Below are 14,933 nucleotides of genomic sequence, written 5' to 3'. Positions count from 1 at the left end.
TGAGTAGTGTGTCACCCAAAATGATTGGTATTCAATTTTTTTAAATTATCACTATCTTGGTAAATCACAACTATTTAATGAGTACTTTTTGGCTTAATAGAGGAGGTAATTAACACTTACCTTGTCATATTAGAAATAAATGTCTATGTGAACCCATGAGAAGTTGTGTGTGTGTGTAAAGAGACGAGACTCAATTTGTATTTCCAAGGAGCAGAAGACAAATTTGAATATTTCTTGTTCTTTGTTTTTATTTAACTCAAAATAGCTAATAACAAAAACATTAAAAAAATATTTCCAACACTTGACTATTCAGTTATTTTTGGTTGATGCCACTTGATTATTCAGTTCTTGCTTGTTTCTAATACATGGTAACATACCTATCATAAATATGCCTCTAAAAAGTTTGCAGCAGGCTTTAAACTTGTATATTTATATCCTAATCAAATAACAGGGTTCAGTAATTAGCTTTGAATCTAAATATTCTTCTCCCACACAGAAGCTTATTAAAATTAATAATCATAAATAGTCTAGCTATTAGTTAATTAGTTTTCAATGAAATGCCCAAATACAGCACATACATACAGGTCGCATATATGCTTATATCCTTTACTACTCAAATTATGAACGTCTGTAAGATGTACAGTGCAGTCCTATCATAAACACATTTAACTTACATTAATTCAAGATATGAGGTCAGTGAAAAGGAAGCAGTAAGAAAAAGAACTGTAAATCCCGTGGCAATGTGACCTATTCAATGAATGGACACCCTTGAGTAAACCAAGCTGAGTGTTGTCCCTACGGAGTCCCCTCAGTCACTGTCAGCTCACATTCTGCCTCTCAGAGGGCAAGCATCTTGCAGGGGTAACTGTGATTCTAGTGTTTAAAGGTATGTGTTTTTTATATAAAATAGCCCCCAAACAAACATCAACAACTTTATTTGGTCCTCAACAGAACCAATAGTCGTTTCTTCCAATACTGGAGGAAAAACTGGTCATTGTAGATGGACAGGTTTCCAACATGATGCCTTCCTAAAGGGCTTTTGAGGATAATCTTAACACCCCATTTTATCTCATGTACAGACATTAGAAGCTAACCCCTGGGTATGATGCAACTCCACTGTAATGTCAATGAAAAATGCCATGATTTAAAATGTGCCCTACGACTGTCAGCATAATTTAATTTCCAGTGTAGTGCCTTCCTCACAGTGAGCAGTGTGTGTTTCTGTGATACCCTCCTGGTGCCAGCACTTCAGAATGTATCTATCCCTGGCCGAGAAAACCGCATAATGACAACATTAGTGTGTCACAAAATCTGAACAAGAAAGCTACCAGCATTGATCAGCTTCAATATGATTCAGGGTAAGAGTTTCAATTAGCAAATGGTACCAACGAAGCCCAGAGTCCCTTTGTTTTATCCCACTGGGGGCTCCTGGGGATCCACCGGAGCCTCCTTTTCATGCGACTCTAAATTGGCAGCTACATTCTACTTCTTAAACATTTGGCCTCAACCTCAGCACAGCCCTGGTTCAGCTTCTATTTTTAAAAGCACCATTCTAATGGAAATGTCCCTGCCCTGGGTTAAGCTTGGGCAGTGAATTTTACCACCAGCTCGAGCTGTTGTGTCATAGAGCTTAGGTTCATTTGGTAGGTATCGATTTCCTTGACTGCAACTCTGAAACCGGCTTCAGCTTCTTCTGGCCACACAGGCTTTCTACCTGGGCTGGAGGTGAGGGTAGAATATCCCATGGAGAACTCCTTCAATAACCACGTTTGGAAAATCTGAAAAATAAAAGGAAAACTGCTTTTCTTATGCGCATCGGTAAAAATATCATCACATTCTGCAGAAGTGAACAAGGGAAGGCCCACCGAGGCTCGGGAATCTGCAGCGCCACGCAGTTTGGCTTCCGAGGTGCCATCCGTCACGGGCTGCGGGCTGGAGCCACTTTAGCGTAGCGCGGGCGCGGCAGGAATGCGCGGCCAGATTTGTAGCTTATTGATTTAAGGGATGTTCTAATGGTTAATGCTGCTGGGCCCCAGCTCTTTATCTGAATGGTTTCTCACAAGGAAGATGGATTACACTGGCAATTCAATTTCTAACAAAATCTCAATATACTGGAAGGAATTCCAAGATTTCTACTGGGAATACTTCGCTGCAGTTTTTCCACTGTGGTTTACAGCGGCCAGTGCAGTCGGCCCAAACGGTCTCGGGGACGCCTGTTCCATTACGCTGGCTTCCAGGGAGCAGGGAGACGGGGGCCTGGCTTCCAAACTTAAAAGGGCAAATTTCCGACAAAAGCCACCCTGTCAACGTGGAAAATGAGCTGCATTTTTATAGGAGATACAAAGGAAACCCAGAACTGCATGCTGCGTCCCAGTTATCAGGGCGGGTAACATACGAGTGCATCACTGGGACAAGGGAACCAATCTATCACGTGACTCAGAGTTTATTTTCTAAGCTTCAATCTGCACGTAAGTGTATGCGGGATTTATGCTAAAGCCAACTGCTTGAAATAAATATAGTTATAAGGAAATTAAATGGTCCAATACTTAAGACAAAAAAAATAATACATTTATTTATTAATCTAACCTCTACAGAGTACCTACTGTGTGAAATCACTTATAATGGGGGAGGGGGTCAGATCTCATCAGGGAGGGTGGACAGGCTCCTGGAGGAGGGGGTGAGGAAGGGGAAGCTAATCAGGTGGAAAGTCTGTGCAGAAGGGAACCTGGATGGTCAAAGGCCTAAAGGAAGCCCAGGGTAGCAGGGGGAGCAGCTGTGAGGAGGCCTGAGGGTGGGGGTAGGGTTGGGGTTGGGGTTGGGCGGGGCAGCAATCAAGAATAGACTGGAATTCTGGCTTTATCTGAAAAGAATGAGAAGCTATCCAAGGATTGTAAGCCGAGTGAGACGGAACTGAATTGTGCTTGGAGAGGTGACTCTGGCTGCCACTCAGACACTGGACTGGAGCAAGTTCAAAGTGGTGATGGATTCGTGACTGGTGAGGGATTTCACAACAGTAGCTGCCTAGGGGGCTGTTGTAAAAATTGATGAGCGAAACAAAGCGCTTAGACCTGAGCTTGGCACACAGCTATGACTACAATGTACCAAGCACTGGCTAACTGCTGGGAATATACGTAAGTAATGGTCCCTGCCCACGCCCACGGAGCTTCCATGCTAGTCAGTGAGACAAGCAAATGAATTAAGCGGAGCAGGCCATGCTTTGAAAACATCTCCAGCATATGAGAACATCTCCATTGCTTTTGGTTGGTGACACTTGATTTCTTAGTGTTTGCTTGTGTCCAACATGAAATAAAATAATTTTTTCTAAAACATACCTTTAGAAGTTTATAGCACTCCCACCTGTATATTTAGATCGAAAGCAAAAGCAGTGACTTAGCTACACTCATTTTAATTCTAAATGTATTTCTCCCACACAGAATTGTATTGGAACCAACAGCCACACGAAGCTGTTGATTTTCAATAAAATGTCCAAATAGGACATGTTACACGCATTAGCATATATGCATTTGCCCTTAGCCGCCTAAACCATAAAAGTCTATTGGAAGGTTAGTGAAATGACATCATAAGCATATTTAGCTTAAGGGGATTCAAGTAAGTTCAGCAAAAAAGGACAACACTGTAATAGGTCAATCAGTGGTTGAAGGGCAAGGAGAAAAATAATGCAGGGCAGGGGCTAGAGAGTGATGGGGACGGGATGGTGAGGGATATTTGTGCAGAGGTGCTGCTGGCATGAAGGGGTGTAGCAGCCAACTGTGAGGGTACCGGGTGAAGGGCATTCCTGGCACAGGAAAGTGCATGCTAGGCCCTGAGTTCAAGTGCTGAGCATGTGCCAGATGCTGGAAATTTAGAGGGTGAAATAGAAAGGGAGAGAAAGAGAAGGAGAGAAGGAGGGAGGGAGGGAGGGAGGGAGGGAGGGAGGGAGGGAGGGAGGGAGGGAGGGAGGGGGAGAAGGGAAGGAAGTTTGTGATCACTGCTATACAGGAAGCAAATCAGATGCTCTGGTAACAAGGTCCACCGACTGGTGACCAAAGATGAGAGAGTCAGGGGTCATTTTTTCCCTCTCATCTGTTCCACTCCCCTCTAAGCTGTGAATTTTGGTGTCATTGTACGTATGATTTAATACAATGTCCATTATTGTTTGAAGAAGCAGAAAATGGCTCTTGCCGTGGTTTCCCACTGACGAGAAGGAATGTGATTTAGGATAGGTTCCGCTGCTATTCTTGTTGGTCTACACTGATTTCACAAACATTTATTATGAACCTTAAAGAAAGGTAAATGGGGTGAAGGGCTCATGGTACCAGACAGGAGAGCCAGCGAAGGCTCTCAGAGGTCGTGCCTGAAAGACGAGAGAGCCAACCACGTGTGGGGACAGGAAGAGGAGGGTACAAGGAAGAAGAGACAGCAAGGTCCCTGAGGGGGCGGGAGTCACCCCTTCGAGGCTAGTCACCCCATCATCCTCAAGATGTCCACTGCGGCCGGAGCAGAGTGTGTGAGGGACCGTGAGCCAGGGCCAGGCCACAGGGGGCCTTGCGAGCATGGGAGAGTGTGGAGCTCACGGCGAGGGTTGGGATGGAAACACTACACTGATCCGCTGTCCACACAAGGGAATCAAGGCCACAATCGAGGGGGGGATTATTCAAATGAAAGCGTCATGAGACGAGGGAAGGGTCTCTGCCAGCCTGCAGGTGAGCTGCCTGAGAGAAGGGAAGGAAAGGAGAAAAGGGGGGACGCCAAGGGAAGATGGGTGTGAAGGGGGAGAAGGGGGTCGACAGTGGCTACACTGACAAGAGGACTGAAAATGCCCACGGGGTGTTAGCTCCACTGCAGTCGCTGGGGACCTCGGCAAGATTTGTTTTACATTTCCCAGAAAAATCAAAACAAAGGCCAAAAAGCATATGCTACGGGAACAGTATTTGATTGTTAGCATTTTGCAAGAGGATGATATTAAATTGTTAGATCTTTATGGACGGACACTCCTCTAATTTGGTGAGCATGAGTGCACCTGTTTAGGTATGTCCATATTCATACCCATATCCTCTGGAAGAGTAACCTTAACATTCCGCTAGGAGGCATAACAACACAAAAGTGTGATGCAAGCACAATTTATCTCTAAATTAAATGCTAAAGATCTGCAAGACTATCATTAGGATAATACTTTTAAGACAACAGGAATTTGCTTTATGAAACTGGATTGCCCAAAATTCCATGAAAATAGATCTTGCTCTACGAAAGCATTTATAAAAACATTGCCAGAACGGGGCAGGAAAACAACAGCATTACCACCAGCATCCCTCGCAAGCTCAATGTTTACTCCAAATTAGAGGAGCATCTGTCCGTAAAGATCTAACAATCCAATACCTGGCCCCACCCTGTCCATCGAACCTCTGGTTTTCATTTGCTCCTCAACAAGAATCCCCCTTTCTGTGCAAGTCATGCATCCGCACCAACACTCTACCAATAATACATGCTTCCTACTCTTCCTAACTGCAGACACTTGCCCCCGATGTCCTTCCCAGAAAGTTCCTCCCGTCCTTCGTTGTCAAGCCGGGCGCATCGCACGTGGTGTTTAATAAGCTAGATGAACTGGATTTAAGGGTTATAAAATACCTTCTCTCTTCCATAAAACATCCAGTCCACAGTGATCATTCCACTTGCTACACTTCTGTAGGAATTTCAGTCAAATGCATGAAATATCTGAGTATAAACAATACCTGGAAAATGTACTTGTGGAACCATCTTTAAAAGATAATAAGACTACTTTATAAACCATTGCCCACTTAATCTAGACGAGATTACATTATGAATGTTTGTTAAGGATAACATTTTATGAATATAATATCAACTGATATAACATACATACTTGTTAAACATGGAAAGCAAATGCTAAAGAAAGGCTATTACCCCTATGAGACCATATTCTTACGTAGCAAAGGCAGCTCTCCGGGTGCCAGCAATGGTCCCTTGACAGGGGAGGGCTGCACCCTGGCCAGCCTTCTTCCTCTTCTTGTCCTCACTCGAGGATACTTTTACTAATTTCAAAGATGAGAAGGGAAGGCAGAAAGAGAGAGAGATTGCCTCCCCACCGGGATCAAATGTATGTTCCCTGGCCAGGAACTGAACCGGCAACCCTTTGGTGCACAGGCCGATGCGCCGTCCAACTGAGCCACACCAGCCAGGGCCTAGCCAGCCTTCTTTAAACAACAGCTAAATGAGTGATCTAAGTACACGCACCCCTGCTACACAGAATAGTCCCCTCTCTCCTATTGGGATAAGAGTTTATTATCAGAATGTAGGACTGATTTCAATAGGTAATTTATCTATTGCTATTTAGGTTTTATGCTACATAGTTACTCTCAGAAACAATGACTGAAAACTCACTATATGCAAAGACCACAGAAGGAAAAATTAGGCAACAAGGGGTCCGCCCATCAGCCGTGTGAGACTGGGCAAGACAGATGCCTCTCTGAGCACCAATTCTCTCATTAGCCAATGATGATGCCTCCCTGCCTATTTCATAAGGCTGCTCAGAAAATTAAATGAAATAACGTCTGAAAATGTACTCATGAAGAGATGCACAACAAAACACTTTGAGAGGGACTGAGTAATTTAAATTTCTTGCCACAAAGAAAGGACTCAGGCTAAAATATTGATTACACTTATACTTATTCACTATATTTAAATATACAACTTTTAAAAATATATATTCAACCATCAAAGATGCTGTAATCTAAATGGAAATGGAGACACACACCAATGTATATACACAGCTTTGGAGAAGAAGCATTTTTAAAAAAGGACCAGGGTCTTGGATTCAAACACTAGCATCTGGATAAACACAACTAGAAGCGAAAATAACACCACGAAAAAAATTAAAGGCAGCAAATCCCTTTCTCCCTTATTATTCTAATTCAAAACAGCCTGGTAAGAGAGAATGAAAAATTATATTTCCTCCTGAAAGGCCTGCCCCAATTAAAATGCTGAATGTCTCTTACACCAAGAGCACTGGTTTATTGGCAGATTATTAAGCCCTGGACCAATGTCACTCTGTTAGACCTGTATTAAAACCGTGGTTTATGTGGTGCAGGGTCAGATCAGTAAAGAGCTGTTAGCAGATGACAGGTTTGATTACCACTGGCTGCAGGCAAGACGTATGGATCCCTGAGGAACAGCAGCACCGGCTGGTGGGACAGTTTGCTGGAAAGGTCAAGAACAGGCATGTCAGCATCAGGGGGCGACGGTAAACAGAAAACACTACAAACTAGCTTTGAGGGGATCAAACTGCTGTGCAGGGACGTCTCAAGGTTTATGTATTTAACAGTGTGGGCAAATAACAGCAAGCACAGTTAGAGGGAACAGGCCAGCACGATGCTCCCCTTCCCAAGATTTCTTTGTGGAATTTGGAGCAGATATACTAATCTATACAATAAATCATTGCTGAAAAGGGTTTTCTTTAAAATCTTGTAGTATGATTATTAATAAAAATAGTATTCTTATTTATTTGTATGTCATACTGTAGGGCTCTGATTCCTTCATTCCTAGATGGAACTGGTTACTTCCGTAACTTCCTATCAAATATTTATCATCTTAAAATCAATTTCCTATTAAAGGTTTTCAAGAAAATTATGACTTGAAACACTTATACTATGGTAATTAGACATTTAACAAAATCAGTCCTTTTCTTGACTTATATGGTATAATTCCTGAGCAGTGATGATTAGTTCTTACCTTGACTCTTCAGATTCTGTCTCTTCAAAAGACCTAAATTTTTTTTAAAGAAAAAGAAAAAGACTATGTAAGTTGGATCAATGCTGATGCCAACAAAGGAAAAAATAGGCAGTATTCCTAAAGTGCTGAGCTAGGAGACATTATGGAAAGAGAGTCAGGTGTTTACATGGAGGCAACACATGGCTGATGCCTCATTCTAAGGAATCTTAAAGACTACAATACTCTTGAATTTCAACTTTCCCGAAGATCACTTAAAAATCCTATAGTTTTACTTCTGGATTTATACAATGGAGGAAAGCTTTCATTCGACATTTCTTTTTAAAAATACACAACTGCATATGAATTCCACCCTCCCAGTTAAATAACGCATGCAAACTGGAACAGGATACACTGACGATGCACATTACTTGTGGAGCAGGGGTTATCATTGAGTGGAAAGGGGCCCTGAGTAAATACTCCCTGCGGGGGAGCTGGGAGAAGTAATTGCAATCTCCTGCTCTGCTGGGTTTAACAGGACTTTGGGTGTGGTTAGCTTGAATGTCGTGTAGTTAGTGCGGGTCCTTCAGGCAGGTCTGGAGGCAGCAAGAAAACGGATAAAGTCATCTTCCTGGCTTGGATTTACAGAGTCTGAGATGAGGTATTGCTCTGTAAATGGATTTAGTATGTCAGGAATGTTGCTGATGACCTTTGGTGACCAGCCCAACACAAGTGAGGTGCCTAGAGCTGAGCAAGTGGCTTATTTCCAAGTTAATTCTTCAGAAAATTTTTTACCAATGGCTGATGATATCAAATGCCTGGTTCCTTGGTAAACTGGATCAGAGTCTACAGTCTGGCCTTAGAGGTTCCTGAGGGAGAGGCAGCAGGCGAGTGGGGAAGGAGAGCCAGAAGGCCTGGGCTCGGCCAGCTACCGGGAGAGAGATCTGGAAAAGCCACTTAATCCCTGTGTCTCAGTTTGCTCAACTCTAAATGAAAGGGAATTGGGTAAATTCATCTCTAAGGTCATTTATAAGTATAAAATTATATGAATATATATGTCAAGGGGATACAGACTTTGCTCAAGTGTGCACAAATAAACATATTAGTCCCAAAACAGGATATCTAGGTTCATAATTTCCATCATGTAACATCGCTCCATGTAATAGCATAATTTAAAAAGTCAGTTCCTTAAGTCTAAACCTGGGTTACTTAGTGTTGGTTACTGGGCCGCAATATGGGGATGAGGGCTCAGGAGAAATTCCTTCGACGACAAGCAGGGGGCGAGCGAGAGTGCTGTCCCAAGCAAAGAATGGTGCGGCCAGGCTGCCCCTTCCGACACCACTGTAGGGTATTTGTTATATCCTACAATATGTGACTGAAGAGTAAGACAGGATTCACGCACACTGAGTAAACAGCAACACTTACCCACAACTCTCTGCCTTTGGTAGAGACGGCAAGTGCCGGATGTTTAGGAAATCAAGAAACAGTTTGGGAAGTTCTTCATTTTCTAAAATGACAGCCTGTGAAAGCAGAGAGCAGATTTAGAAAATAAAGTTTGCTAGGCAATCAATCAAATAAACTATTTCAAAAAGTCATAACCATCCATCAAAGTTCTTACCAGCATCATTCCTCACCATCAATATGAGGTGTGATCCCCATTTCACCCGCCAAGAATTCAGGCCCACACGTGCTACTCAGTGTAGGCACATGCTCCGTTTTATCTATTCTTTCACCCAAATAGCATTCTCGGAGCATCTACTATTCAGATGCTGATAAAGGGGCAACACAGTGGGACACCAGGTAGACACAGCTCTTGCCTTCGTGGGGATTCTAATCCAGGGCGAGCATTTCAAAAACCTGGGAACAGCGACACAATCTGTACATTAAACTTTCCTTAATGCGTGATAAGGTGGTCTGGTGTGTGTGCGCGCGTGTGTGTGTTCTACAAGAGACCACTGCTGTGTAGGAAATATTAGACATGGGGTTTTTTACTGGAAGATTTAGTCAAGATCCCTCAGTTATCACCTATTTCCGCATTAGGAGCAGCTGACATTTATTGCTATTTGGACAGCTCCACTTAAAGCGTCAGTAACAACTTTACCACTAAGTGTAAATCAGCGTATATGCTGAAAAAAAATCTATACAGTTGTTCCATTTATAGAGCTCTGCTAAGGAGCGGGCATAATGGCATAACCATGTCAGGTTCTCAGGTGCCCAAATGATGCAATTTCAAAGAGAAGTGTAATGGAGAACTATGGAGTGCATTTTCATACATATCTATTTTTCAAAGAGTCGGCCAGAGGGTGTGAACTGACTGCACATTTGCCCCTCCCTCCTTTTTTGCAAAGACCATGAAAAAAGCATCAAATAATGAAATTGATCTCTGAAATTAATGTAACTCTTTTCAAGGGTCATTTCCATAATTTACCACGGCTGTTTCCCCCCAGTAAGCACGTTTGTTTAAAGAACAATGAAAAAAATGGTGAAATATCATTCACACGGCTGATCAGGTCCAGCTCTGCAAGGTTACGCATAAGGTGCGTAACAAATGACAAAAGTAAGGTTGAACTACGTGCATCTTGTAGAGGCATAATTCTAGAGAATGTACTGTTTTTAGCCATAATTTACATACTGAGCTGCCCCGTTTCTTGCAGGGTTTTGGAATACTGTTGCCCAGTTCAGGACATATAAATGGAGTGAGCCACTGTGCGGGTGGCCAGTCCTGGCGGGTGACCTCTGTACCACACTAGTGCTCGGCCCTCCTGCTGCTGGGTCCCTGGAGAGGGTGGTCATCTCGAGAGCCAGTCCTGTCTGGGCCGTTACTGTTCCTCACACAGCCCACTGTGCCCACTGAAACTTGAGGAATAAACAAAAGAAACAAAGAAACGTACTTGGGGTTACACTTTACCTATTAAGTAAATAAATAGCATCTATTATGTTACGCACTGGGATATGGCAGTGAATACAACAGTCTAGCAGAGTGTGGGCTGGTGGGGAAAACTAGTGATAAACAAGTAAACAAAACACACACAACCTAAACGTGCCTTGGAATGCAGTGAAATGGAATTGAAAAACACTACCACTCTCTAAACGTTTTCCCATCCACCCACCCACCCTTCCATATATCTAAAATATTTACTCTTTTCTTGATTATAAAAGTAGAAAACGAAACATTCGTAAAATAGAGAAAAAAAATTCCTCTATCCAGCAGCATATTTTCATTACTGTTTCAGTTCATTTCCTTCAAATCGCTTGACCTTCATCTGGATTTTCATCTATCTGAGGAAATTTTGGGGGTGCTCAGAACTCTAGGTTCTAGGAATCATCATCCATATGAAGCTCCAAGAAATTTTTGCCACAATACAAATTGCAATGATTACCTGCTTGTTTCTAGATATCAGATTAAGAGAATAACATAATACGTATTTGAATAAGAAAGCTTAATGTTGTAAGAAATACAGCCCAAGCGATAGTTTTAATTATGTATACAAGTGGTAGCTTTCAGATTTTTTTTTAAATGGGGGGCAGTGTAACATTCTTATCTCCACCCCCACCTTTTAAAATAAATTAAATCGATAACAAGTGTGGGACACTTTTAATGACCTGAACTACTTAATTTCCAGGATCTTTAGACATGTCATCCATCACTGCAGTATGGAGGAAGACATCTCTTGAGTGTTCAGGGGGTTACTTTGGTTTTATTAATGCAAGATTTAGGGAATTTTAACAAGGTGAATTGTTTATTTGCCTTGACAGATTGGCTTACAATGCACTGGCTACATCTCCAGCATGATCATTAATGACAAAAGACAGGCAAAAAGCTGTTTACACTGCAACACCAGGATGGGAATTAATCCCGCTCAGCCTCCCAAAACAGAGTATTCCAAATAGACAATGGCATTGTTTTAGGTAAGATATATTGGTTAAAAAAAAAACACAAAAAAAAGGAATATAGAAAACTCCAGAAATCTGTGAGCATTTCTGTTGAATGTTCACTGACTATGCTCACACAGTATTTTCCACAAAGCAAGGACCAATATGGATTTACAGCTATCAACAAAGCGGCATTGAGGGGTAGTTAAATTAAGCATTCAGTGACATGGCAGGAGTATTTCTTAAACTCTGCTAAGAAGGCTTGGAAGAAAGTAATTAATACTTAAGCCCAAGCAGAGGCGGAGTATAGTACAGTAGAATGTACCTAATTTAATATGATAAGTATCAGTGAATGACTGTCATGAATTAGTAGAGGGATGCAAAAGAGAAATTGAGTTAGTTCAACCAAACCTTTTGGTTCGTAAATACGTAGTCTCGTTCAACGAGAGACCCAGGAGTAAAGTGGGGGCTCAAGACCATCCATTTACAGCTGCAGTTTCTTTTAAAGCTTTTGCACAAGAAGAACCACTTCTTCCAGAAGCTGCACGCTGGGCCCCCATGCTTGGGACTGCAGTCTGGTCTAAGTCACCCAACTTTACTCGATAGATAAGCTCTTAATTTAAAAAATATATATAATTTTCAATATCAAATCACATTTCCCCGCTGTTTCAGCTTGCTTCTCTTTATTTGTGATTAATCTTCAACGGGCAGTCACTGTCATGCTTCAGAGAGGCAGGGTGGGGTGCCAGGAAGCACGCAGCCTAAGAGCAAGCCCTGGGTTCGAACATCTCCTCCCCCGTAGAGGGTTACTGGGAAGACTGAATGACGTCTCCAAGAGTCTCTGGCACACAATTAACACTCATAAGTGTGAATTCCTTTTTGTTGTCTCAGTGCCCACCAATGCATTTTATCGGGTTTGGAAGTTTAGATTATTGTCCATCTAGCAAACGGAGCTTCTCGGCCCTCAGTGATTCATGGATCCCTTTGAAAATCGGATGAAAGCTGAGAATCTTGCTTGCTGAAGAATGCACATACATATATAACTGTCCTGACAGCGACAGAGGGTTCCCAGGGCCCTGGCAGCCCCACCGAGGACACCCGCTTTTAGCTCCCGTGTGGCTGCAGTGCTGCTGGGCACACTTGCCATTCGGTCCGGAGCCTGCAGCACTGCTGGGCCTGTGCGGCAGGCCAGCTCCCCAAAGGACACGCTGCCTTCTGGTTTAGTGTCCTCCCCCTTTGTCGATTAGAACCCCACCTGAGTGTGTGCCCTGCTACTAGAACTCATTAGCTCTTTCAGCTCTGAGCTCTGGTTGAAAATATTTGTCTGCCAGTGAGGACACGCTGGTGAAGGATTCTGTCTGAAAGGCAAAAGTCTACTGCTGCACCGAATGCAGAAAGCAGTTCATACTCATGGGCGGAGTCTTCTCTATGTAACTCCAGACTTCGACAATCTGTGGTGCGGAGGAGGGTTCCCAAAGTTAGTAGAACAGAAAGGAAAATATGCTTCAAGCTCTATTACTGCTGGGTCCGAGTTCAGGTGATGAGGTGCTATACTACCCCTGTTTTGAGAGGGGCATCGTGAACTGCTGGGCAGTGACGGGGCCCAGGCCCGGGGCTACCGAATTATTTAACTAATACCTGATGGCAGCGTTCGGACACTGCAGGCAAGCCGGGAGGCATGACTGGGCAACTGATGTATGCAGCGGACCATCGGATTTCAAAACGAACATGACCAGTTGGAGAAAACGTTGGAAATAAATCCCATGAAATTAAAATTTACAGGTGGAAGTACTGAATCCAATAGTATATGAGGCAGAATTAATTATCCAGACTCAAGACGGAGAGTAGCTGTGGGTCAGCAAGGACTGCTGCTTCCACAAGCTGTAAAGGGAGCCGAGCAGTCCCCTCACTCCAGTGAAAGCAGTATTATCTCCTTCCAGAGGCTGAGGTCACCCAGCAGGGGGTGCCAAGCAGGGAATGAGGCAGGGGAGGGCCAAGGAGATAGCTGGTCCTTAAGTTAACTACCTGTTCTGTCAAGGAGGGTGATGATTTTCAAAGCTGCTGGAACAAGAAGAAAGTACTGTCCAAACCAGCAGAGGAGGGGTCTGTCTCTAAGGGAAGCCAGTGCGATAAAACTAGCAAAAGGGGCACCTGTATGGGAAGAGCAGGCGTCGTAAGAGCTTCTAAATATCCTGGGCGCCGAATGTTTTTAGTTGCTCTTTCAGACACATGCAAACTGGAGACGCTATAGAATTAACAGAAAAACTCCCTAAAGAAATTCCTGTCTAATTTATCACTTAGGAAGTATGCAGACTAAAATCAGATTATTATTAAGATGCACATAGGGAACAGGGTTAAAACAAAGAGCTGTACCAAGTGTGTGATATACTATGTAACAGACTTTGCTACTACTATATCCAACTCTGGTAAATATTAATATTGGGTAACCCAGCGTACCTGGTAAGAAGCAAAATAATAACAATAACAATATTATTATTCTTTACACAATGTTACTCATTTTCAGAAGAATACATGACTTTCCTTAAAATAAACCAGATATTCCTTCAGAAATATCACTCTAGAAGAAGAGGAAAAAATTCTCATACTCTACAAAAACATTTCCAAAAAAAATTGCCAGAATGGGGCAGAGAAACAACAGCCTTGCTACCAGCATCCCTTGCAAGCTCAATGTTTACTCCAGGAGAAATGTCTTTTTCATTGAAAAGGTGCAATTATCATCATGGAACACAAATCACAAAATCCCGATTTTTCTACCTTATCAGCTTTATAAAATCATGTTCCCAAAGGATCCCATTGATTAGTTGCACATGTTCTTTCTGTGACATCCCGAATACTTAATTGTCAGTTATCTTTTCTTCTTCGGTAAGTAAAATGCAGTCACGAAATTACAGAGGGACTTGTTCCACCTTAACCTTCGAGAGGTGCCATCATGCGGCGGAAAACACTGGGAAAATATCACAGGACAACACCGTCCGACAAGGGGGACGTATAAACACTGTAATGATTTCCCACGAGTTCCCATTTTAGAAAATTGTCACTAAGGCGAGCATAAACGGTGACACATCTCCACCGAGGACACGGGGAAATCGAACGCTGGCATTCTAGTTAGGGCCCAGCCTCCCCAGCAGCCAATTATAACAGGATCGGAGCAGCGCGGCACGAACTTGGACGGGACACGCTGCTAACCTTCCAGGATCGCTGCGCGGAGCTGCGCTGCTTTCACTGGCATGATCTTTTTATTCTCTTTTCAAAAGATTAAAAAAAACCCCAACAAAACCACATTTCTTCCCATTGTCTATCACGGTTTGTTATAAACTGCA

The 14,933-nt window shown here is 42.9% G+C and overlaps 1 protein-coding gene across 1 annotated transcript in view; it reads right to left on the bottom strand.

The window, feature by feature from the left end:
- Positions 1–228: 228 nt before the first annotated feature.
- Positions 229–14,933, bottom strand: part of SNX24 (sorting nexin 24) — a 117,595-nt gene continuing 102,890 nt past the window's right edge. The window contains exons 4-7 of the mRNA XM_087815514.1: positions 9,145–9,239; positions 7,744–7,776; positions 7,148–7,212; positions 229–1,778 (exon numbers count right to left, since the gene is read on the bottom strand). Coding sequence (XP_087671640.1) covers positions 1,711–1,778; positions 7,148–7,212; positions 7,744–7,776; positions 9,145–9,239 — 261 coding nt within the window. The 3' untranslated portion in view covers positions 229–1,710. The remainder of the gene's footprint in view (positions 1,779–7,147; positions 7,213–7,743; positions 7,777–9,144; positions 9,240–14,933) is intronic.

The sequence above is a fragment of the Miniopterus natalensis genome, chromosome 3 (genome assembly GCF_054644295.1).
Source record: "Miniopterus natalensis isolate mMinNat1 chromosome 3, mMinNat1.hap1, whole genome shotgun sequence".
Classification (NCBI taxonomy): domain Eukaryota; kingdom Metazoa; phylum Chordata; class Mammalia; order Chiroptera; family Miniopteridae; genus Miniopterus; species Miniopterus natalensis.
Note: the sequence above shows the minus strand (reverse complement) of the source record. Positions and strands in the feature narration are given on the sequence as shown.